A 22802-nucleotide genomic window follows, 5' to 3' on the forward strand; every position below is an offset into this window, starting at 1 on the left:
ACAAACACCAGAATGGGCCCGGATGTTGTGCGATACGGTCTTCAAAATAAATGCGTGTAGTTGGTCATGGTTGAAAAGCGAACGGATAGGTCTTAAGACTGTTCAATATTCATATAAACAAACTTACTTTTAGTATTTGGTTAAGATATGAACAGTCTACTGTTTGAAGAAACCAAAATATCAGTTTCATTTAATTCTGATGTACCTTATTCTGAAAAGTTAAACGGGAAATTGTCGTCTTAACACTGTTTGACATGACAGTAGTCAAGTCTAGCTGTCTTTGGTACCATAGTCCAGTTTTGTAAGCGCTTGTGTGGCGCACTTTCGTAATTTACTTCACAGTCGGTTGGAAACTACCCCACTTAAAGTGTGAAGTTCGTTAGGGTAATGTATATGTGAGAATGTGCAATGTTAGTTTTAGTTGCTAACGTTAGCTGATACTATAGCTAGCTTTCCAGAGCTATTCGGGAGAGTTGCAGTTAGCGTTAGCAGTGTAGTTCACTGACCCTCGGCTACATGGTGACTTAGTAACGCTGTTTTACATCTCCGAAGTCCGGGGTAGCTTCATCATTTTGCTGGGGTGCTGTTTTTAGGAAAAATGCCTCAAATTGTTGACTCTGACGAAGCCACTCCATTGCTCAGGGATGATGCAAGCAGGTGAGTGTGGAGTTCAATAGCCATTTACTTGACAAATTAGCCACTGTAACCTTAGGTGGGGTAAAAATTCAGCAGGTAGCTTCACAAGTGCATCGTTTACCAAACAGGCTGTTGAAGAACTAGTATTACTAACCCTGTACTGTATGTGATCCATGCTTTATGTAAACCATTTGGGTCAAATTATTTTACTCGATTGTGGGTCTGTCATGTTCACGAGCCTATATCAATAACCTCAAATCACATGTACTGTCTTGCCCTCTTGCCCTTGTACAGTGATGACTCTCAGGATGGTGATTACAAGAGTAGGTGGAGGTCTATCCGAATCATGTACTTCACCATGTTTCTCAGCAGTGTAGGTGAGGATGCCCATGAGTTACAGGGATTTTTGACTCTTAAACTTGTGTAATATAGAAAGTCCATTGCAGAAACACTTCTCTAGGGTTTCAACAAATTGTGTATGTATGGAAAAATAGTCTCTTCCATGCTAAGGTGGTGATCATTATCAAGGAAACTGCCCTGTCTCTTGATGGAGACACTGAATCAGTGCCAATAGTGTTGTTGTGTAACTTAAAATACATCTGAAATCCCATTAGGACAAACTAAATTATAAAACCCTTGGGTAACATTAGATTAATGAAACATTTTCTTTATTGAGGTTCTGAGTATTAACAATTATATCCATCCAGTCAGAGATGCATACAGAACCAAATTTTTCATCCTAACCAGCTAAACAAAACACACTCAGAAACTCACAAGGTATTTCTGCAATAAGTACTGTCTCTATGAATATGATGCATTTGAGTGTGTGCCTGGCTTGTATTTGGTATGATATGATTCACAGTATTTAGGATCTTTGACAGCATGTGAATCATCTATGTTGTATGTGCCCTTCCAGGTTTCACTATTGTCATCACATCTCTGTGGCCCTATTTGCAAAGGGTATGTATGGCTTACCATTTTCTTTGTAAAAGGTTATACGGCTGATGTCAGTAATACAAATTAAGGCACTTTGTTTTTGTCGTTGAAAGGCAATCTTGAAAAGGTAAACAGGAAGTGAAAGAAGCTACAAAGGACATTTTGGGGACTTAAGTTTGGATTTAGCAGAAGCACTGCATTTGCCCTGTGAACTAGTCAAACTGAGTAGTAAAGCAATTCTAATACATGGCACATTCTGGTTATGTGTCAAATGTAACTGCATGCATCAACAATGGGACTCTAAAACTCTCTCATAGCAATGTCATAATGTCATACTAAATTGACAGCAGGGTCTTCCATAGGACATGCTCATGCTTTTACGTGTTTTTCTTCTTGGTAATGTTTATTATAGATTGATAATGGTGCCAATGCCACCTTCCTGGGATGGGTGGTGGCAGCCTACAGTCTCGGTCAAATGGTGGCCTCACCCATTTTCGGTCTTTGGTCCAACTACCGGCCACGCAGGGAGCCACTGGTGTGCTCCATCTTCATCAACCTGTCAGCCAATATCTACTATGCCTATGCATACCTGCCCAAAACCAATAACAAGTTCCACATGCTCTTGTCCAGAGCCTTTGTGGGTGTTGGAGCAGGTGATTTGTGAGGGACTGAATATGTTTCACATTATTTACTTTTTAAATGTCCACATAACTGTACATATTGTTCTGCTCTACTATATAATGATGTGGTTCATGTCACACTACTCCTAACATTAGCTTTGGTCTTTTCATGGCAGGTAATGTTGCTGTGGTGAGGTCCTATGTTGCTGGTGCTACATCACTGAAGGAGAGGACCAGTGCCATGGCGAACATGAGTGCCTGTCAGGCCCTGGGTTTCATCCTGGGACCAGGTAAAGATGGCTATATTTTGTTCATATTACATAAACCCGGCCAGTATAGAGAGCAATGATTAGTGTAGTTGAGTGTAGTGCATGGTGGGGAAAAAAAGTTGTGGGTTTGTTTGTTTAAACATTTGCATATCTTTGTATATGTTAGCTCTTCAGGCATGCCTATCATTCATTGGTGAGCGTGGCGTCACAGTTGAGTTCATAGACCTGCAGCTCAACATGTACACTGCTCCTGCGTTCCTGGCTGCAGCTTTTGGACTCATCAACATCCTGCTGGTTCTTTTGGTGTTGAGGTGAGGCTTTCCCCTCATGTATATACAGTGTGTCTTCTTGTTTTTCTGTAGATTTTGGAATTTGAGCACATCAAATTGAGATCCCCATACTGCTTTGTCCAAAATCAATCATAGATCCTTGGATGTAGCTACGCTTCTGTCAGTTTATACTATTTTAATTGACTAGGATGTCTGTTATGATTTTTGTCAATAGAGAGCACCGTGTTGATGACTATGGAAGACACATGCGAGCCATCAACTACACATCAGAAGGTATTTATTTTATTAAGGCTGTCATAACAGGTAGTGATAAAGTGTACAAACAAAGAAGATGATAAAGATAAAGATAATAAGTGTAGTGGACGGTGTGTGACATTACCATGAAAGAGATCATGACACATGACAGCCCTTGCCCAGGTCTGTTCTACTTGTACTAGTAGAATTATAGATTCTAGAATTATAGAAGATTTCTGGTTCAAGCCTTTATTATTTCTTCCCTTTCCTGTAGATAGCGTTGACATAAGTGAAGAAACTGAGGAGACCATCGATCAGGTAGCGGTCCTGACATCCAACGTCCTCTTCTTCGTCGTCATGTTCATCTTTGCTGTATTTGAGACGTATGTATTTCAGTACAGACTACTGTTAGTCTGTTAGAATATAACAAAGACACTCATTGCTACTTTACACCTGCCTCTTTATATACTCAGTTGTATAAATCTGACGTTATCTTTTTTGTAATTTTTCAGAATTGCCACCCCTTTGTCCATGGACATGTTTGCTTGGACAAGGAAAGAAGCTGTGTTATACAATGGCATCATCATCTGCTGCATTGGATTTGAATCCATATTGGTGTTTCTAGTTGTAAAAGTGGCCTCTCAAAGGTAACCTCCCTCATGCATGTATGGATTAGATAGAAAGACATTTCAGCTTCAATAAATTTGGGTAATCAAGAAGAATGTTTATTTCCTTCCAGAGTTGGGGATCGTCCAGTTTTGCTAGTTGGCCTGGCCATTATATTCTGTGGCTTCTTTATTCTGCTTCCATGGGGAAACCATTACCCTAAAATCCAGTGGGCAGGTATGCATTGTTTTAGTTGCAGAGTGAGTGATTAATTGCTACAGATCGAATGCCAGTTTGGCTCTTTCTGCTTTTTTTGATAGAACTAACACTGTTTTGGCCTTTGGGCTTTGATAATTAGAGATTTTTAACAAAATGTTTAATGTACAACAATGGTGTGTAGTGGTGCCAATTCTAGGGGCTGCAAGACTACAGCTGAGAGTTACACTGGATAACTGTTGAAAATGAGCAGTCTGGCTGAGGTGTGTTCTGCAGTGAACTCTGCTTTTCTTTTCAAAATACAGACCTCAAAAACAACTCTTTGGTCAGTCAGATGTCTGAAGCCACAAAAGCCTCCAACAGCTCCTTGGAGCCAACAGGCTGCCCGTATGAACAGACCTGGTGCCAGTATACTCCTGCCATCAATCTGGCGCAGTACATCTCATCTGACATCCTCATCGGGGTGGGATACCCAGCCTGCAACGTGATGTCCTACACACTGTATTCCAAAATCCTTGGACCTAGACCTCAGGTAAGAAGACTGTAGGGTAATAGATGTGTTGTTTTAACAAATAAAATTGAAACTTAATTAAATGCCTATATTAAAATCATGCATATTTTGAGAACCCAGAATGTGGATGTTTACGGTTGCTTTCTGCAGGGTGTGTACATGGGGTGGTTGACAGCCTCAGGGAGCGGGGCGCGGACATTGGGCCCAGTCTTTGTCTCCCAGGTGTATACCCTCCTGGGACCCCGCTGGGCCTTCAGCCTCATCTGTGGTATGGTGGTAGGGGCCATCATCCTCCTCAGCTCTCTTTACCACAGACTCATCGCTTTTTCTGTACGCTACGGAAGGACTTCAGAATAACAAGTCAAGATTTCCCATTGGAGAGACTGATTGCTACTTTTATTGTCAAAGCCAAACTCCAGGCTATAATGATGGCTCTGTTGCTGTTACTTACTTGTGTGGTAACCAATAAGCCTTTTAGAGTTTGTGACTCAGGGTTGACCTTTAAACTCTATGGCGAAAAAGATAAGGCCAGGTTCTTTCTTATGACGTGACCAAAGATAGCTTCTTCGCAAGTTAAAAGGGAGCGAGCACTGCAGCTGCACTTTCACTCAGTTGTAGTGAATGAAGCCCTGGGATGCCTTTTCATAATCTTACAAGAGGTGGTGTGGAGGTGGGCCTGTGATATCAAACCCATTGTAGTTTTAAATCAACGAGTTACTAAATATTTGTTACTGAAAGCTGAAAGTTTTATTTAATTGCATTGTTGGTCTGAGATAAATGAATTTGAAAAACATTTTTTAATACACAGACTACTTCAGCAAAGCCTTGGTAAGACCTGAAAAGCTTCTCAGAATGTGCATTAAATTTTAACATTCATTTGACAAATCTACAGGCACATAGGTGCAACCATAACCTTACAATTAATGCTATCAAATTGTTTGATATTTAGTTTTTACTGACATAAAAAGAGCTGACTGCTGAATTACGTTTGATTCATTGGATTCCCTGTACTTTATTTACTGATTGAACATCTTTAAAATTATTATGTTGCTGTTTTAAGTGGAGAATATTACAATGTGGTTGTCGTGGAAGAAATGTCTCTTGAGAGAGAAGCAAACATTATATATGGGGTTTAAATGAAACATTTCCACATTCAACTAAAGGAAGATATTGATCACATTTTGCTATTTTATATTTTTCCTATTTCCGTTATTGACTCTGCTTATGGTTGTTTAAAACTACAGGTTGTTGTCTACCTGAAATAATTCATAAAGTGATGTGTGGATGATTTACTGAGTAATGCATTAAACAATGAATGTGATCTTAGATTATCAATGTCACTTTGTGTTCAATTTTATAAGGCTTGGTAAAGCAATCGAGTGAGAAAAGGCTTTTTCGTCCCTCGTGTGCAGGATGCACATAAAGAGCTATTAGATTAAATAAATTAAATGTGAAGTTAAATAACATTTAAAAGCTATACACATATGTTAGCCTATGTAAATGAATTGTGCAAATATATATGTGCAAATAAAGTAGTGCGACTGCTAAAATCCTTATTTGGGTAATATAGTGATTTGTCATACCAATGTAAAACAGGTATAAGTATACATAATAAATATGCATAGTATGTATAGTCTGAAGCCATTAATGGTTGTATTTCAAGTTTTCTTAAATAACTAGATGTAGCCCCAAACATTTCAAACCATGACTTTACAATGTAGTTTTTCCATAGGGCATGTGGACACTGTAGCCTTGTTCCTATGATTCAAATAAAACCCATCACATTCAAATGCTAACTTTGAATAGACATACAGACAAATTATTCTGTAAACGAGTGCTGCTTTCTGATGCGACAACAGCATGGAAGCGAAATGAATGTGGAGTGGTCTGTACATTATTTTATGGAGGGAGTGAAGCTGTATGAGCAGGCGTCCGGTAGGCGGCAGCAAAGGGGCTTTGCAGGGAAGTGGTTTCACAGCGCGCATGCGTACAATAAAAGGTAAGGTCCGTCCGTTGACGCGATGCAGAGAGTAGTTGAGAGCGCGCAGACAGCTTGCCCATAGGAAAAGTTAGAGGCTGCTAACATTAGCGTTAAATGAATGCAGTAATTAACTCGAGTTTAACGGTATATGAAGCTGTGGTGTGCATGCATTACTAAACATGGAGCTATTTAGAGACGAGACCGGTAAGAAACTGCATATATTGCGTCAGAAGAAGTTTGTGGCTAGTTTAGCTAAGGTTGACAAGCTAGCTCACTCGTACTAGCTAGTTGAGAGTTCGGACTAAATACAGATTACTGTCTAACCGCGTTGGTTCTGTCTAACGCTGAAATTGTAAGTGTTTACATTGTTTGTTTGTGTTCCTCTTTTTCAGAGTTTACAGGTATCCGGATGGTCGTAAGTACACCTTTTAAACTCATCTTTGATGTGTGTATGCCCAAAAGCGAATACATTAAGGAAGCGCCCACATGTTTGCACTCGGTGTGTGGGAGGCGATATTGTAACGCTGGCATGGGGACATGTCCTCAATGTAGTGGCAGCCGTCATGCATCCTGTACTTGAAAGCTAGTGATGGATTCATCAGACTAAGCTTTGATCCGTCTTGCTGACCGTCTATTTCGAGATACTTTAATCAGTGCACGTACTCACTTCCTGTGTTTATTCAGCATTCAGAAGTGTCTTGTGTGCGTAGATAACGTTACTTCTCATACAAAACAAACGCAACGTTACAAATGACCCTGACTCTCAAATTGATTTGAAAACACTGATATATGAAGACCTCTTTCTTCCTGGAAACCAAAGCCCAAATTCCTCTGTTGAATGCAGTATTCATGTACATTGTTTACATTGGATAGCGCCACCTTCTCTTTAATTGGGGTATTGCTAACATTTACAGCTGACACTTATTGTTACCTGTGCAGCCTGCTTGTGGCTTCTTCTTCTTCTTCTTCTTCTTAAGAGCAAAAGATACAAACGATATAGGGACTCACTCATGAAAATGTTACAGAACAAATGTCAAAAGCAGTCAAAAATCTTTTTTACTAGATCACATCATCTCACAATTGATTACATAACTCTCAAAAGGTCAAATTGTGTAGCCTGGAAAGCAAACTTTTCAATCACTGTAATTTATTTCTTTGCCCTGTCACAAACAAAATTTCTAGCGTGACTTTGTTTACATGCTTCATTGTTTCACTTCCTTAGGATTTGTCCCATTTTATAGCATATTGTTTTCCTCATGTGCCTGACTTTACGGCAAGCTTAGCTTTTAGAATACGGACATTTTCACCAAATTAGATTCAGTCTCCAGAGTTGTTGGCTTTAAATGTGTTGTGCCAGTGAGTCAGCTTACTCTGGGTAAAGGAAAGTGAAACTTAAGGACACAGTGCTTCAGTGCCAGCAAACTTGAGGTCACTGTCAGTGCTGGCATTGGCACACAGCTTTATATGTAGAGAAATGTAAAGTTTCAAGGCTGAAGGTGCTGAGCTAATCTGATGGTTGTAAGAAACTATGTGGAACTGACATTCACATCTGTCTTTCTCCTGTCTAGAATAGTGTGGATATGTTTGAGAGACGTCCTGGTATTCAACAGATAGTGAGACTTGGTCTTCTTGGTAAGAAGATATCACATTACATATTTGCTGCACGCACAAGTCTATTTTCAGTGTTTTTATTTGTGAAAATGTATTAACTTAATGCAAGGTTTTACACATTTATTTGGGAATTCGGTTAATGAAATGTGTTGTGAAATGTCAAACTTATAAAGCGTTCTCTTCTGCAGCAGGCATGGAATATGGTGATGAGCTAGATGTTACAGGTGAGGAGGATTACGAATATGACACTTGGGTACGTGGTCATAACAATTCCCATGGATACCGGAGGCTCTCTGACTGGAGTAGTGATAGGGGATTTAGTGGGAACCATACAAGGTCATCCAGCTCTGGTTATCAGCCTCGACTGCATTACTACGCTTCAGCTTGTGACCTTCCTCGTCCACCCTCTGTAAAAGTTCAGGCAAAGGAGAGCGTAAGTTCACATTTATTTTGTCAAGTTAGATGACTTTATTACGGTGTGAAGTGATTCTACAGTTCAAAAGGTTGAAATAGATGCAGTGTTTTTTGGTTTTTTTTGCAATTCTTTTAGGATACTGAAAGAAGAGCCAGATTAGTCCAAGAATCGAAAAAAAGCAAAGGAAAGGCTGAGAAGAAGCGGCTTAAGAAACAGGTAAATTCTGCTACATCCAATATGAGTTTCGTAGTAATGAGTGAATGTCAGATTGTGTAAATTAAACTTCATTGTGTGTATTCTTGTCCAACAGAAACAGAAGGAAAGAAAACGGCTTGAGAAGTTGGGGAAGGAAAAACAGAACCCCATAAAAAATGAAGAGGTAATGATCATTTGTGTGCAACATCTTATAAAAAGTATTGCAAATGGCAGCCTCCAACAAAACTGAATCGAGGTGCACGTTCAAATTTTAACAGGCTTCTTTTTTTCTGTTTTACAGGAAAAGGATGATGCACAGCAGTCTAAAGCAGTTGAGAGTAAACCAGTTACTGATGAATCCAATTTCAGTGATGAACTGTCTGCTTCAGCAAATGATACAGACTGCAGTGACAGTAGTGAAGACAAATCCAGCGATGAAGATAGTGACACCAGGAATTACTTGGGCGACTCTGAGGTACCAAGTGCTCATCTTATTGTATCATTTAAAGAGTGTTTATCTCCATCTCTTTGTGTGATATGTTGATATGTTTATAGTATAGTTTGGCCACTTGAAGTGAAAAATATTGTATTGAAGGTATAATTTGCATATGCTGTGATGTATCCTGAAATGACATGACATAAAATATTAATGCTACAGCTGCCTTTTGTTCCTTATACAAAACTTTTAATCTGTGGAGTGAGGGCAAACTCTTCTGCTTTGTAATCCTTTACCACTTAGGAAGATGACTAATTGTGTCTCTATTCTTATTTATTTGTTACTTTTTTTTAAGGAACTGGATATGACAAGTACTTTTGTGAGTAAAGCTGCTCTTATAGCGAGGCGTAAATTGGAGCAGAAGCCCAGGCCTGAGAGGAGGGAAAAAAAGAAGATCCCGGTTAAAGAAGAACCTCAAACCGTCCCTAGCAAAGCTGATGAAGACTCAGAGGCTGAAAAGAAGGTGAGGTATCTTGTATATAATCTCCACTGAGATGTCAGGTGATGATTACTATTCCAATGACCACAGATTGACCATAATACAGTAATAATAACTTTTATTCATCTGATTGCTGACTTGCTGTCTGAACAGGATTCTGCCGCATCCAGCAGTCCCACTTTTGAAGATAATGTAAAAATAAGTACTGATCTTGCAAGTAAGTTTTGGCCTTCTCATGTACACAAGCTCTCAGCCAGATGTGGTGTTCATGATTTGTAGATAAATATTTATTCATGTGTAAATTATGTTATCAATGAGATTTTACCTTTCTCCTTTTTTCTCTAGATATTGGAAATAGATTTGCAAGTACTGGAGACTTTAATATGGCTGTGAAGTATTTCACAGATGCAATTAAATACAACCCTACTGAGTTTAAGTAAGAACAACAACAACCCTTTACTTCATTTAACATTAATTCACTGATCGTGCTTACACCACCACTGTTATTTATGGAGTGTTTTGACTGTTATTTCTGTCGCAGGTTGTTTGGCAATCGGTCCTTTTGTTTTGAAAAGACGCAAGAATATGCGAAGGCGCTGACTGATGCAGAGTTGTCTCTCAACATGTGTCCAGGCTGGGTTAAAGGTCTGTTTAGGAAGGGCAGAGCTTTGGCAGGTCTAAAGGTAAAATAATCTGTACCACCCATATGTGCCCTGTCACTGTTGGCTTCCTCCCTATATTGAACTGTGACCACAAAACCATGACATGTATCAGTATCAGTATCAGAGTATTTGTACCATAACCCCCTAAATATGATCCACCTCTTAGCAGCTTTTGTAGCTGTGACTAACTTCTATGGTAAACTTTTTTTTCATTAGTGTTTACATTGTCTCGTTTACCCCCAGTATTTCAGGTTGGAATGACTTTGTGATCTCTTTGGCCTTGTTGCAACATCACTGAATTAATTCCAAGTGTCATTGAGCTGCACAGGCTACCATTATTTACTCAGACTTGTTTTGACTAGCTGTTGCTGTAAACATTAATAACTGGGCTGATTAGTCCAGCAGCATGACAGTCAATGAGCCTGAACTTTGATTTAGTCCTGAGGTAGCGGGTGCTGAAAGCTCATCTTTTTTTTTTTCTCTTCTTCCTCCTCCAGAGGTATGAGGAGGCTGCCCAGGCCTTCAGGGAGGTTCTCAAACTGGACAGTTGTTATGCAGAAGCTGCCCAGGAACTGCAGATAACACAACTAATGGTGTGTAACAGGAATATCTGTGTTTGTGTGTAGTCACAAATGGTGTCCAAAAAAAGTGCTCCACTCCATGTAATCACATTAATTTGTTGCATTTTGAACAAAAACAGCTCAGTAGTTTTATTAAAATGTATTTAAGACTCAAAGTAATCACACAAAAAGCAATGTGAGAATATTTTGCCAACATTGTTTCACTTTGAAGAGAATTGCAGGGAAATTGATAGATGATCTTGTTTTGTTTCAGGCGTATGGTTTCACTCGGGAGCAGAGCTCAAATGCTTTAATTATTCATGGAACAGTAAGAAAAGCACTAGAGGTGCTGTCCAGGTTAAATCGTCGACCAGGTGAGTGTCTGCCTGTCTGAGATTAGATTTAAATGCTGCCATGCATCAGAGGGAATGGAAATCCCCTTGTTGTGTACCTGTGTAGAATACATTTCCTAAAAGCCCAAATTCCATTGGTTACTATGTGTTTGTATGCCATACCAATTTTAATCCCTTGTCTTTGTGTTTAGGAGCTATTCAAAATGGCACTCTCCCACTGGCTCTAGTGGCTAATGTCACCGGAGTCTCTCCAGTCCTTTCAGCCAACACAAACCCTGTTCCTGTTCCTCAGTCCCAGGATGCACCAAAAACAGCAATTAACAACAAACCTTTAGGCCCAGTCCAGAATAAGTCAAATGTCCAAAGTCAACCAAAGCCTGTTCCTAATCAGGCCATGAAGAACAAAAATGAAGACAGTCGCCCGCCACAGTGAGTATAAATTCAGTCTCACTGCAGTGATCAAAATGTCAAGTTGGTTTATTTAAAAATGACTTCAGACTAAGGATCACCAGCCTATTTTGCCAATCTAATTGCTTAACACACTTACTAACTGCTGTAGAGTGTAACCTCGGTGGAGTTCTGTTTCATTGACGTCTCAAGCTTTGATTCTTGTTTCTTTTTAGAGTTGAACATTTGCCTCTCTGTCCATTTCCAGGCCTTGAAAGTATCCATAGATCTCTTTGGCAGCATTTTAATGACAAAGCAGGAGATTCATTTTGGTGTGAGAACTTTTCTGTTCCATATCTTCTGAAACTGATAACTGCTCCCTACTTAGTTAAAGCATCTGGTGCTGACAGTCCATAGCTGCGTGGGATTAACTGTATGTTTTGAATGTGTATAATGAAGACAGACTTGCGGATGGTGCATGTCTTTGAAATAAAAATTAAGTCTCCATGTGCAAGATAGTTGAGCATTAAATTAAATCATGTTTTATTCTTGTTGTAGGAAAAGATGTTTTTTTTCAAGATTTTATTTATTGGCCATATTGCCCAGCCCTAGTGACAACTTTTGTAACGCATCAATATGTGGCTTAAAAAACTGATCCAGGTCCTACTTCTTGTGTGATATTATGGTTGTTGGCGCACTGATTTGGTGCTGTATAACACTGGCAGTATTAATACTTTCCTGTATGAGGGAGATTGGATGATACTTGATTAGTTCTTGTATTGGACAAGCTTAATTAAGTACTCTACAGACAGTATACTTATGGTTATTGGTATTGCTACTCCTCCTCTAATTAGACAGTACATTGTAAGAGAGCAGAAAATAATTAAACTTTGTTATGAATGATGATGTTTAACTACAAAGTAACAATCAGGATCTTTGCATAGGTTGTGTCACATATTGTCTGTCATCTTAAAATTATTTGATGAATCAATATTTTCTTTCAACAGGGAGCTGTTTCCTATTTGGGTGGGAAACTTGGTTTACCCAGTAACTGAGCATGTGATCACCAACCTGTTTAACAAGTAAGAGAACATTAGTTTAGTTCATTTTAGTGAGACACTAAGCCTGATTTTCCAAAGTTCAACCTTTTGATACTTGATTTGCATACTAAGTGATGACTCACACTTGTCTCCTCTTGCAGGGTTGGGGACGTCTATAGTGCGAAGGTTCTGACTGCCAAAAGATGCGCCTTCGTAAACTTTACCAAACAAGAGTCTTGTGATGAAGCAATCCGGCGCTTTCATGTAAGCACACTCTGAGCTCTGACTACTGGCCTTAAATTACAATGTGACTACAGATTGTCTACTTGAGTTGCACTCCATAGATATTGTGACTGGGTGGCAGTTATTTTGTTTTCATTATAAATTGCACATTTCCTCTCTGTGTACTCTTTTCTGTTCTGTATGTATGTATCGATAACAAATTGCAGCATAATAAGAAAGAATTATTTTTAATTTGGCTGCATTTTGCAACTACAATAGACTGGTGACATGGCCATGTTTATTAGATTTTCCTTGGTTGAACTAATACAATGTAATGCAAGTTTAATCTCCATTCAACTACAAATACCTACTGCATTAGTCCTATGAGCCCTGTTATCTGTTCACATTTGGTCTCCAAGACAAACTAATTATTGCTCCCTCTCCTACGTGTGCACGATGGGGAGGAGGTCTCTGCCAGCTTGAGACTAGTGATATTTACTCCTTCTATACAATCATTTCTTTGTGGTTTTTGTTCACTTCTTCAGGGCTTTGAGCTGAACGGCATCAAGATTGCTGTGAGATACCCAGACAGGATTCCTCAAGGCATGGGCATTTCCAAATCTGCCCTCAAAGCTGACGACCTGCAAGACGAGAACATGAGGTGAGTGCTTTTATATCCAACATTGACATTAAAGGAATAGTTCAACATTTTTTAGGATATACATTTATTTGCTTTCTATGCAGGAGTTAGATGAGAAGATTGACACCACTCATGTCTGCGCAATAAGTACAGAGCTGGAGTCAAGACATTGTTAGCTTAGCATAAAGACTGTAAGCGGGGGGAAACTGCTAGCATGACTCTCACCAAAGTTACTGAGTTACATGCTGTAACTAATTCTGGACAAACAACATTTTATCCATCTGCCCAGCCCTTTGGTGCAGTTAGCACAGTCAGGTTTTCCAGGGGATTGTCTACATTTCTTATTTTTATGCTTGGACAGAGCCAGGCTAGTTGTTTGCCTCTGCCTCCAGTCTTTATGCTAAGCTAATCACATCCTGGGTCCAGCTCCATACTTTCGGCAAAGACAGAGGGCTTTCAATCTTTTCATCGACTATTTAGAGTAATAACTAACTCTTTAAAACTGTTTATATACTCAGTTGCTAGTTAGGTTAATTAGGTACACCTAGTTAAAACCAATGCAAACTACAAGTCCTGCAATAAATCCTGTGAGGGTTCTTGTGTTCAGTTTTTGTTGAAACTGTTCTAAAGGTTGATCCAACTGTATAATCATTTTGGAAGTTTGTGGTTTTGTTGAATTTGTATAGTGTTATACTGACAGGTGTTTCTTTTATTTTGTCCACCCACTTACATCAGTGAGTTTCAACCCAAACTAAACATTAGAACTTTCATTATGGTTGGATTTTTTGCAGGACTGTTGCATCAAAAACAATCCTGTGATTCGTTTGTTTGGTCTGCATCAGGGTTCAATTGACAACTTTCACACCAGCTCACATGAACCCCACTAACCGGACAAAACCACCAGGGTTCGTTTTAATCAAACAGGTCAGGTGTGAAAGCAGATGTTGCCAGTTTATTAGGTACACCTAGCTGAAACTGATGCAATTTGAGTGTAAATGAGTTTCATCTAATCCATTGTTTACAGGCAAAACGAGTACTTTGATGGGGGGAATGCATTTGGAAGCCGAAGACCTGTTCGCCCTTACAGACACGTCTCCGACTACAGAGGCAGCCACAATCACTGAAAGGAAACAACACCTTTGAGCCGCCTCGGGTCGGACTGTCCTTAATAAAAGCAAAATCACTTATACTGTCCAATACAGATTAATCAATGGTATCTAGAGGGTTCGAAGGCTTTGCTTCCTTTTCTTCCAAAGTGTTATCAGTATTTTTAGTGGACCACAGACACCAATACTTATTTGGTAGAATTTCTTTAAAGAAGTAAGATAAGTATCAGACACTGAATATGACAAACTTGAATTATGAGGTTTATGTAAGCTGCTGATTCCAGGAATTAACAAAAGCTTCTTGATGCCAAAATTGTTAAGGCTGGACACGTATATGGGGGGAGGGCAATATTATAGGTTGATAATGGTGTTTTAAATGTCAGTATACAGGAAAATCACAGTTTATAATTTACATATTTCACTTGAGAACATAGTGTCCAGCAGACTTGTGTTTACAGCACTCTGCAGTACAGGCTGGCAGAGTAGTCTATCACAGCTGAGTGCCAAAATAATCAGAAATGTCTGAGACTTTTTTTATTCCTAAATTATGGTATTGGGCCCCAATACAGTATCAGATATGCTCTAAAACCATTGAGGTTTTTTTAGTGATATAACCAGATGCAGGAATCATTTTTGGTATACAGAGTGAACTTTAAAAAAATAATAACAAGAGCCTCACATTTATGGCCTGTAACTAAATTATCTGTATTCAGTATCAATATTCAGAATGCTCTTTATTATTCACTATATTGTTAAATACATGTTGCAGCTTTATCCTGTCTTGCTGTAAACAATCCTTTATAATCCTCTTTTACATCCATAAGATCAGTGGTTCATCATGGGGTGGCATATCTTATGTTATTTTATTCAAATGGCCTCATTACTTATTAAAGATTCCTTCATATTTTGAGTTCCTGTCTCATTATTTAAACATGGTCTTTCGCCACTAGGGGGCCAGGAATGGATATGGACTGTTGATGCTATTGTTTCCCCAATTTCCTGTAAGTACAGTAAACACAGACATATGGCAGCTTCTAATTGTAGTTTTATAATAAAGCATGAAATGATGGAAAAATGTTTAATGTTGATGCAACAGTTTGGTAATATGTATCACATGAGCACAATATAAACTGAATTAATGAAAAGGTAACTAGATTTTGACCCTGGACCCCTCTACAAAACAGGGCTTTAAGATTACACATGAATGCAGGACCCACTTTGAGGTGCTTAACATTTTGGTTGATGTATTTGAGTGGTGCATATTTCTGAACAAATTTGCAATTGATTAATTATGGCCAATTAATTGACTTACAATGGACTGGGGCTTTCAAGGTCCCTGGGGACATTTGCCCTCTTTGTCCAGGCAGTAATCCAGCTTTGAATTTGAGTTGATTGGATTTTCTAAATGTAATCTTGAGGTCTAAAAGCCAATAGATGGCAGCACAAGCTAAGTATTGGATCTGCAGTGAACTGGCAATGTGGAGACTCTTTGTTCATATTACAGCACAACACATATTTCAGTTCATCTAGGAATTATTTTTGACAACTTTCTGATAGATGATTTAGATATTATAAACATACCATTATGGCACATTGAGCTGAAGTCCTGAGCTGCGTACAGTGCACTCCATCTGCAGCACCTGGAACAACAGTACAGGCAATTTGAATACGACTCATCATTATAATTTGATGTGCAGTCTTTCTTCAGCTTAATGTGAAAGTGAAGTAATGAATAGTAGCACTGTTAAATAACACTATAGGTTTGTGTACTTTGTGCTAATGACATTTCCCTGCAGCCTCAATTTTCACAAAGTTCACTTCATTACGAGGGCGACGGTACATAGCCTGCATTATCTAATGGCATTAAGGCTATCAATTTGCTTACAATTGGTAGATATAATACACAATGTTTTACATGGAGGCACATAAGTAGAACATTTACTGCTTATAAAGCTAGATAAAATGCATTCAAGACATTTCTGCCTTGAACATCGTGAAAAACTACCTGCTTGTACAGCATCTAACGATGCAACATCAACCATGAGACAATCTGTGGATTGAGAGTGATATCATCAAAGTATGAAAGGACACACGACCGGCATCATAACAACGTGGCTACACCGTAAAACCATACCTTGTCTGTACTACCACATCTGCAGATATGATCATTTGTGACAATGCCAAATAAACCTACAGAAACGTATTTTAATCCCTTTAAACCTTGGTGCTTATGTCAATAGTGAGATCTCAAGGTCACAGGGAAGAGGTTTTTTTACATACGGACGCTGACACAAATGAGTAAAGAAAAAACTAAACAGATTAAAAAAGTAGGAAACAGTTACTTGCATGCAAAGCTCAACTCAGATAAGATCATAAATACGGTACATTCCCCATAATTAAAAATGCTCCTCACATACTGACAATGAAACAAAAACAGGCTGTATCTTCAGATAAAACGATTCTTTTCATTAATGAAACCCAGCATGTCATTCATCTGATCTGGATATCATCCACGTTCAGTTTGTAAATCCATACGCACATAAAGGCATGAATCCAAAACGGCACAATCTCTGCGGTCTTAAGCATCTGGTGCCTGTTGGAACCAAATGAATGTTTAAGCATGATCAGGAATGCAAAAATGGAGGTCTTTAGCTAGCAGCAAAAACATTCAATTCCCTACTGTGAACTGATTATTGACTTTTTTCTAGTCTACACCACCTTTCACCTGTCATCCTGCACACTTAATATGGGGTTTGTGTTTTACTGCTGGCGGAGGGGAGTGAATTATTAGTTTGTAGATTTGATGCTACTTTCTAAAAAGCCCACAAGTCATGCAGAACAACCCTCGGTCTCAGTGTTAATTAGGTGACTTGTCAAGGCAAACAAGTTGGTGTTAGACGGGCTCACAGGCTTCAGCCTCATTCAGGTCTAATCTTAATATCTGTTCTGGTTAATCTCAAACGTGTAAAATACTCATTTAAAGTATCCCAAAGAAACTGATGACATCAGTTGCATCACATACTCATAACTCTTGATCACCTGTCCTGCTACAGAGCCATTCTACATTTTCTTTTTGGAAAAAGAGATTAAAATACAACAGCTACAGTAGTTCTTACAACTGATCTATCTTTTTGATTGCAACTTTGGGCTTAATTAGAGCCAGAAAACTTGTGATGTGCACCCGGCCGTGACTGTGCAGCAGCAGGCTGCGATAATATCCGTTCTTAACCCTGAGTCTTAAACACTCTCCTCGGGCCAGTTCTGTTCAGATTGCCTGTGGCCAAGGAAAGCCTTTATAATGTTCCAGCCTCCACCAGGTGAAATGCTGAATCTTTCCTGGATAAAGATGCACATTACGGGGGAAGAAGGGATAATGGAATATACCAGCTGATAGCATCTATAGAAAGTAGGTTTGAGTCATATGCTCTCCTTTTTCAACACTGAGTGCTGTGCAGGATGGTGATTTTATGTCTGTTCAAAATGTTAAATTCTAAACCCTTTATCTGAAATCTCCCTATTTTTTGTCTTAAAGCTCTCAAAAACTAAATTAAGAAGGATAAGAGAACTCAAACTGGAACTGAACTGACTGAACTTGATTTCACCTTGCTAACTTTTAGATTCACTTTGTCTATTTACTGGATTATTTTTAAAATATAACAATGCTCTGTATGTTGTGTTGATTTGCTTAGTAATCTTGTTTAACTCTCATACAGGCAATGAAGGCTTCAATTTAGAGCTGAAATAGTTAAATGTGCAAAAATGCCAAAAATGTTCAAGTTCCACATTCTCAGATGTGAATATTTGCTGTTTTTCTTAGTCTTCTATGATATTAAACTAAATAACTTTGGGCTTTCAACAAACAAGCAATCTGAATAAGTCAGTTTGGTCGTTGGGAAATTGTGATGTGCATTTTTTCATTAATTATTTTCTTACGTTTTATAAACCAAACTGTAATTGAGAAAATAATCAACAGATTCATTGATAATGAAAAGAATCGTTAGTTTTCTTATGATGTATCATAATTTAATTTTTGTGTCTGCAACATTCTGCAAGAAAACGTGGCTGAGATGTTGGAGAGCTTTGGTACAATGAGCGCCACAAATATGTGCCGAAAGAATTCAAACATACACTTGTTGTTACGGACTGCATCCTGTCTGTAAAGCAGATCTCTGCAATTTGGCGAGGCAATTGAAATCCTGGTGGGAAACCACATAGTTGCCATTTTGTGTCTGGTATGATACATTTCAAAATAAAAGCATACCATAAAACTGTTTTTGGTCTACTCAGTGATTCCATCTTTATTGTCTGACTCTCTGGTATGACAATTGTCCTTTTACTTTTTGAGATATTTCTTGTTTTCCTCCTGGTAAAGATATCTCAGCACACCCTTTTATTTTATGTCTTATCTATTTTATTGTTATTGTTTTGTCTTATATTATTAATGGCTATTATTTCAAATGTTAAACGGATTTCATTTGCCTCATTTGCATCTCAGTGTTTTAATCCTGGTTCAACCCTGTAAAGCCCTTTGTAACTTTATTTTGAAAAGTGCTATATAAATAAAGTTTTTTATATTACTATTATTCCCACTCACAGCAGCCATAACTGCTTTGTTTTGCCAGTCAGTTGTGGTGAGGTCTGGTTGTATCATATGAAAAAGTCAGTATGTACGCTCTATGCATGATTTACACAAATTCGATTAAATAAATTAGAAGTTTTGGATCAAACGTAGTAACACAATTCATTTTTTGGATTTGTCACTATATTTGGCTAAAAAGCATTGATACAATATGTGACCCCAGAACGCCATCTCAATTAACACTTTACTGTTGCAGCACCACTTTGCTATTTAGGGTGATTACACAGGTGTATTTTCACACACACAAACAAAAAGTCCTTCATAGAGCATCTCTGCAGCATAAAAAACAATGTCACTTAAGAAGGACTCAGTGAGCGGGTAGCAGACAGGGCAGTGAAACTCTTGTTAGAATGCCATCGTGGCTCTTACCAAACCAGCCGGCCTCTGCCGCAGGGCGATGACGGAGGATGAGGAAGTGGAGTAGCACGAGTCTTTGCACCCCAGCAAACCTGCCGACACCTGGCTGCCTGCCTCGCTCTCAGCTGCAGCTCCAAGGTCAGCCAGCCTCCGGTGTCAAACTCCACAGTGGAGCGTTGTCTTGGAGAGAAGCACAGTTCACACGCTGAGTGGAGTTTTAATATGAAAGAGTGACTAACTGGTAATTAATGAGAAATGTTTCTTTACATTTAGCAAGTGGACAACTATCAAAGATAAATCCACTAGCTGTTCTAGAGCTTTCGATCATATCACAAGATCATTAGCAGCAGATTGAGTTTTCCCAGTTGTCATGGAATTTCCATTTTCTATTTACTTCCTGTACATGTTGAAGATCATATGATAGGATTGAAAGCCCCAGAGCAGCTACTAAATGGACCTTGTGGTGAGATCGTTTCCTCAACTGCTGTTTCCAGGGTCGAGAATAAAGCCAAAATGGATGAGAAGTCCTTTAAAGCGCTCAGAAAATAATGGAAATTTGAACATCTGCAATTCCATGACAAACTCCACCTGCTGATGAAGATCATTTGATATGCTTGAAAGCTCTAGAACAGCTGCTAAGTGGACCTTCTAATGAGATTGTTCTCAACTAATTCTCTCATGTTGTAGTATCAACATCATCAAGAAAAGGTAGAATATTTACCTTAAAGTGGAAAAGTCCTGTGAACCATTACCTGAACATTTAAAAACAGCATGTTTATACGTTTTTAACGTGTCTTAATCACAGTTCAAGTACAATGTGTGCCACATAAAAACATGTTTAATTTCAAGAGAAACAGCTGCTGACATAGTGGGAAAAACTAAAATATCTACTGAGATTATCAAAAAACAAATCTAAAATCTGGATTTTGTGGGGGGAAAAACATGACAGAATTGTGCTTACTCGTCTTTCTACCATCACAACTTTAAACCCTTTGACGATCAGGTTCAATATTTGTCACAATATGACTTCTTTCAAAGCTGAAGGCACCTGTGTTTGACCTTTTCTCATCTCTTCTTTCTGAATCTCGAAAACTGCATGTCTACCATGAACCTAAAGTAGAAAAATAAAGGGAGTGTCCTCTGGCTCCAAAATAAGGTAGTGGAAGTGTTCCTGTTCGTTTCTGATATTCCTGATTTCAGAGAGCTACTCTGACTGCCATTCCTCTAACACTGTCAGCGGTAGAGTCCTGACCTCCAGCAGACCACTGCAGGTGGCGGACTCGGATGCTTCTGTACTAATTGAACTCAGACAGTGAAGAGTCTGAGCTCCAGCTCCACCGTGTTGAGTTCCACTCTCCGTCAAATGTAGCAGCAGAGGAGTCACAATCTCAGCAGCTCCAGAGCAGATGTTCAAGGTGTCCCTGATCCCCGATGCTGCTCCCAGGTCAGCTCCAGAGGCAGATGTTGCTCATGGCCTGGCAGGTGGAGCTGCTCTCTGCAGAAGAGAGGTAGATCTTGCCGCTGGGGCAGACGCACACCTCGTATACCGCCTGTTCCTGGGAAGCGTCGCTGGATGACGCTGTGTAGACGCCGAGCGGGAGGCTGCCCAGCTGAATGGTGTTGGCATCTAAAAGTATCTGGGAGGAAAAACATCAGAGGCGTGCTGGAAGTCATTCAAATAACATCGCCAGAGGCGCCCTGAAGTGATGCATTACCAACTCGAACTGATAAATGACTCTGGTGCAATCACTAAATACAATGTGACAGGTGGAGTGAAATATAGCAGCACTGATCTGGTGAGTTGGGATAAGCAGTGAAAGAAGAACTCCATCTCTCTATTAAACTGTTGTATTTGGAACACAAAATTGCTCATTTTTAGGCACGCTAGCGGCGAGGCTCTAGGGGTGGCAATGTTAGTCGGTTGGTCCACCACTTAATATTTCAATGACTACTGGATGGAAAACCACGAAATCTCGCTCAGACATTCATGTTCCCTCAGGATGAATTGTAATAACTTTTTATCTGGTGCCACCATCAGGTTAAAATACTTTTGACAAGCCAATACTTGAAAAACGAATAACATCCCCACCAGCCTCAACTGTACTTTGTGTTTGGTGCTGATTAGCAAATGTTATCATGCTAACACACTAAACTAAGATGGTGAACATGGTAAACATCATAGACATATATATGTATATATAAGTAAACAGGTAAACATTATACATCAGCATGTTAGCATGCTGACATTAGCATGTAGTTCAAAGCACATTCATTTAAATATAAATTAGAAATAATAAAAAAAAACTAAACTTTTCATTCCCAGCAAAACTTCTAATCTTCCTCACCTCTCCCTCTGTGGACTCCAGCTGTAGGTCCTTTCGACCGCTGACCTTCAGCTGGCCCTTGGCAGCGCTCACCTCCACCCCTCTGGGAGCCTCCATGGTCAGCGTCCGTGTTGGAGACTCCAGCCTGAAAAGGAAAAAACGAGCACAAGCTCAGAGTGTCATTTCTGTGTTTACTTCCAGGGCGTTAGCATTACTACAACTTTACCTTTCAGTATGATTTAATAGCTGAGCAGACAAGATGCATTCAAGGTTAAATTGATTGTTATTCAGTTGATAGTTTATTTATAGCCCTGTGTAATTACTTGTTTAAGGCAGGATGATGGAATTCAATCGTATTATTTGTTTCATAACAGATCCAAGGCAGCGAGGCATTTAAAGTCAAAGTGTCTCACATTTGAAAAAACAAACCAGGTTATTGATATTTCTGTTTGACTCTTGCTGCATAAATGTATTCCGGGTGCTAGTTATACCAATGGCTTCTCCATCTGTGGAATATCAAAGCCGCTGTTCGTGTTTAAGTAGCTCTTCTCATTATTCTAATCCAGTATGGCTCCTAAACAGCCCATAATTGTATCAGCTGATTTTGACCTTCAGCAACACTAAGGCTAATGCAATTTGCATTTTCCTCCCGTGGACTATTTGTTTACACGGGGAAAGATAAGTGCGAGAGCCAATCACTGTGGAATTTGTTTTCATAACTCATAACCGTTTCAAATTGATTTTTTCTCCCCATCTTTCCCAAATCTGTTTTCAATGAATTTTAAATGGAAGACTTTAAGCAGGCGTCTTGAAATCGCTTAAATCTCCATACCCTCTGAAAGTGACACACATTTCGGATTATGCGCTATTGGAATAAAGGGGGGGAAAAAGAAAAGGAAAGCAAATGAATTTCATCTGCATTTGAAAAAGCCTCTTTGACTTTAAATCAGCTTTCAGTAGATACAGTTTGGAGAGGATCTGCGAAATGCGCCTTTGACCTGGGACTGTTTGTACCCTACACCTGTAGAAATAGAGAAGATAGATTCTCTGTTGTCAT

General features: G+C 39.1%; 3 protein-coding genes across 6 annotated transcripts in view; 2 read left to right on the plus strand and 1 right to left on the minus strand.

The window, feature by feature from the left end:
- The first annotated feature begins 603 nt into the window (after positions 1 to 603).
- Positions 604 to 5639, plus strand: mfsd8 (major facilitator superfamily domain containing 8). Its single transcript, XM_070929842.1, has 12 exons — positions 604 to 657; positions 931 to 1013; positions 1553 to 1596; positions 1985 to 2225; positions 2369 to 2482; positions 2628 to 2772; positions 2966 to 3024; positions 3260 to 3368; positions 3498 to 3632; positions 3725 to 3828; positions 4113 to 4339; positions 4469 to 5639. The coding sequence occupies exons 2-12, from the start codon at positions 983 to 985 to the stop codon at positions 4673 to 4675; spliced, it is 1416 nt and encodes a 471-aa protein (XP_070785943.1). The 5' UTR covers positions 604 to 657; positions 931 to 982; the 3' UTR covers positions 4676 to 5639.
- A 726-nt stretch (positions 5640 to 6365) lies between these two features.
- On the plus strand, positions 6366 to 15329 carry LOC139305924 (tetratricopeptide repeat protein 31-like). Of its 2 annotated transcripts, none has more exons than XM_070929872.1 (18): positions 6366 to 6503; positions 6692 to 6714; positions 7868 to 7931; positions 8099 to 8343; positions 8461 to 8541; positions 8636 to 8704; positions 8822 to 8995; positions 9312 to 9479; positions 9609 to 9672; positions 9801 to 9891; positions 9997 to 10138; positions 10615 to 10710; positions 10952 to 11051; positions 11222 to 11459; positions 12425 to 12499; positions 12619 to 12721; positions 13225 to 13340; positions 14344 to 15329. In XM_070929872.1, the coding sequence occupies exons 1-18, from the start codon at positions 6479 to 6481 to the stop codon at positions 14441 to 14443; spliced, it is 1974 nt and encodes a 657-aa protein (XP_070785973.1). In that variant the 5' UTR covers positions 6366 to 6478; the 3' UTR covers positions 14444 to 15329. The 2 variants fall into 2 exon arrangements, with proteins under 2 accessions (XP_070785973.1, XP_070785974.1); XM_070929873.1 differs by having other exon boundaries at positions 6393 to 6503; positions 7873 to 7931.
- A 5537-nt stretch (positions 15330 to 20866) lies between these two features.
- The window catches only part of LOC139305807 (zeta-sarcoglycan-like), a 31331-nt gene continuing 29395 nt past the window's right edge, over positions 20867 to 22802 (minus strand). For all 3 annotated transcript variants that reach the window (XM_070929756.1, XM_070929757.1, XM_070929755.1), the window contains 2 exons: positions 21767 to 21890; positions 20867 to 21058 (listed from right to left, as the gene is read on the minus strand). In XM_070929756.1, coding sequence (XP_070785857.1) covers positions 20867 to 21058; positions 21767 to 21890 — 316 coding nt within the window. The remainder of the gene's footprint in view (positions 21059 to 21766; positions 21891 to 22802) is intronic.

Source organism: Enoplosus armatus, chromosome 23 (genome assembly GCF_043641665.1).
Source record: "Enoplosus armatus isolate fEnoArm2 chromosome 23, fEnoArm2.hap1, whole genome shotgun sequence".
Taxonomy (NCBI): Eukaryota; Metazoa; Chordata; class Actinopteri; order Centrarchiformes; family Enoplosidae; genus Enoplosus; species Enoplosus armatus.

What these genes read in the sequence shown, in the direction of transcription:
- LOC139305924 (XM_070929872.1), top strand. Translation starts at nt 6,479, where the DNA reads ATGGAGCTATTTAGAGACGAGACCG. An exon ending in AGTGAGACTTGGTCTTCTTG is followed by an intron (nt 7,932 to 8,098) that starts GTAAGAAGATAT and finishes TCTCTTCTGCAG; the next exon opens with CAGGCATGGAATATGGTGAT. An exon ending in TGCAGATAACACAACTAATG is followed by an intron (nt 10,711 to 10,951) that starts GTGTGTAACAGG and finishes GTTTTGTTTCAG; the next exon opens with GCGTATGGTTTCACTCGGGA.
- mfsd8 (XM_070929842.1), top strand. Translation starts at nt 983, where the DNA reads ATGTACTTCACCATGTTTCTCAGCAGTGTAG. An exon ending in GGGTTTCATCCTGGGACCAG is followed by an intron (nt 2,483 to 2,627) that starts GTAAAGATGGCT and finishes TGTATATGTTAG; the next exon opens with CTCTTCAGGCATGCCTATCA. An exon ending in GTAAAAGTGGCCTCTCAAAG is followed by an intron (nt 3,633 to 3,724) that starts GTAACCTCCCTC and finishes ATTTCCTTCCAG; the next exon opens with AGTTGGGGATCGTCCAGTTT.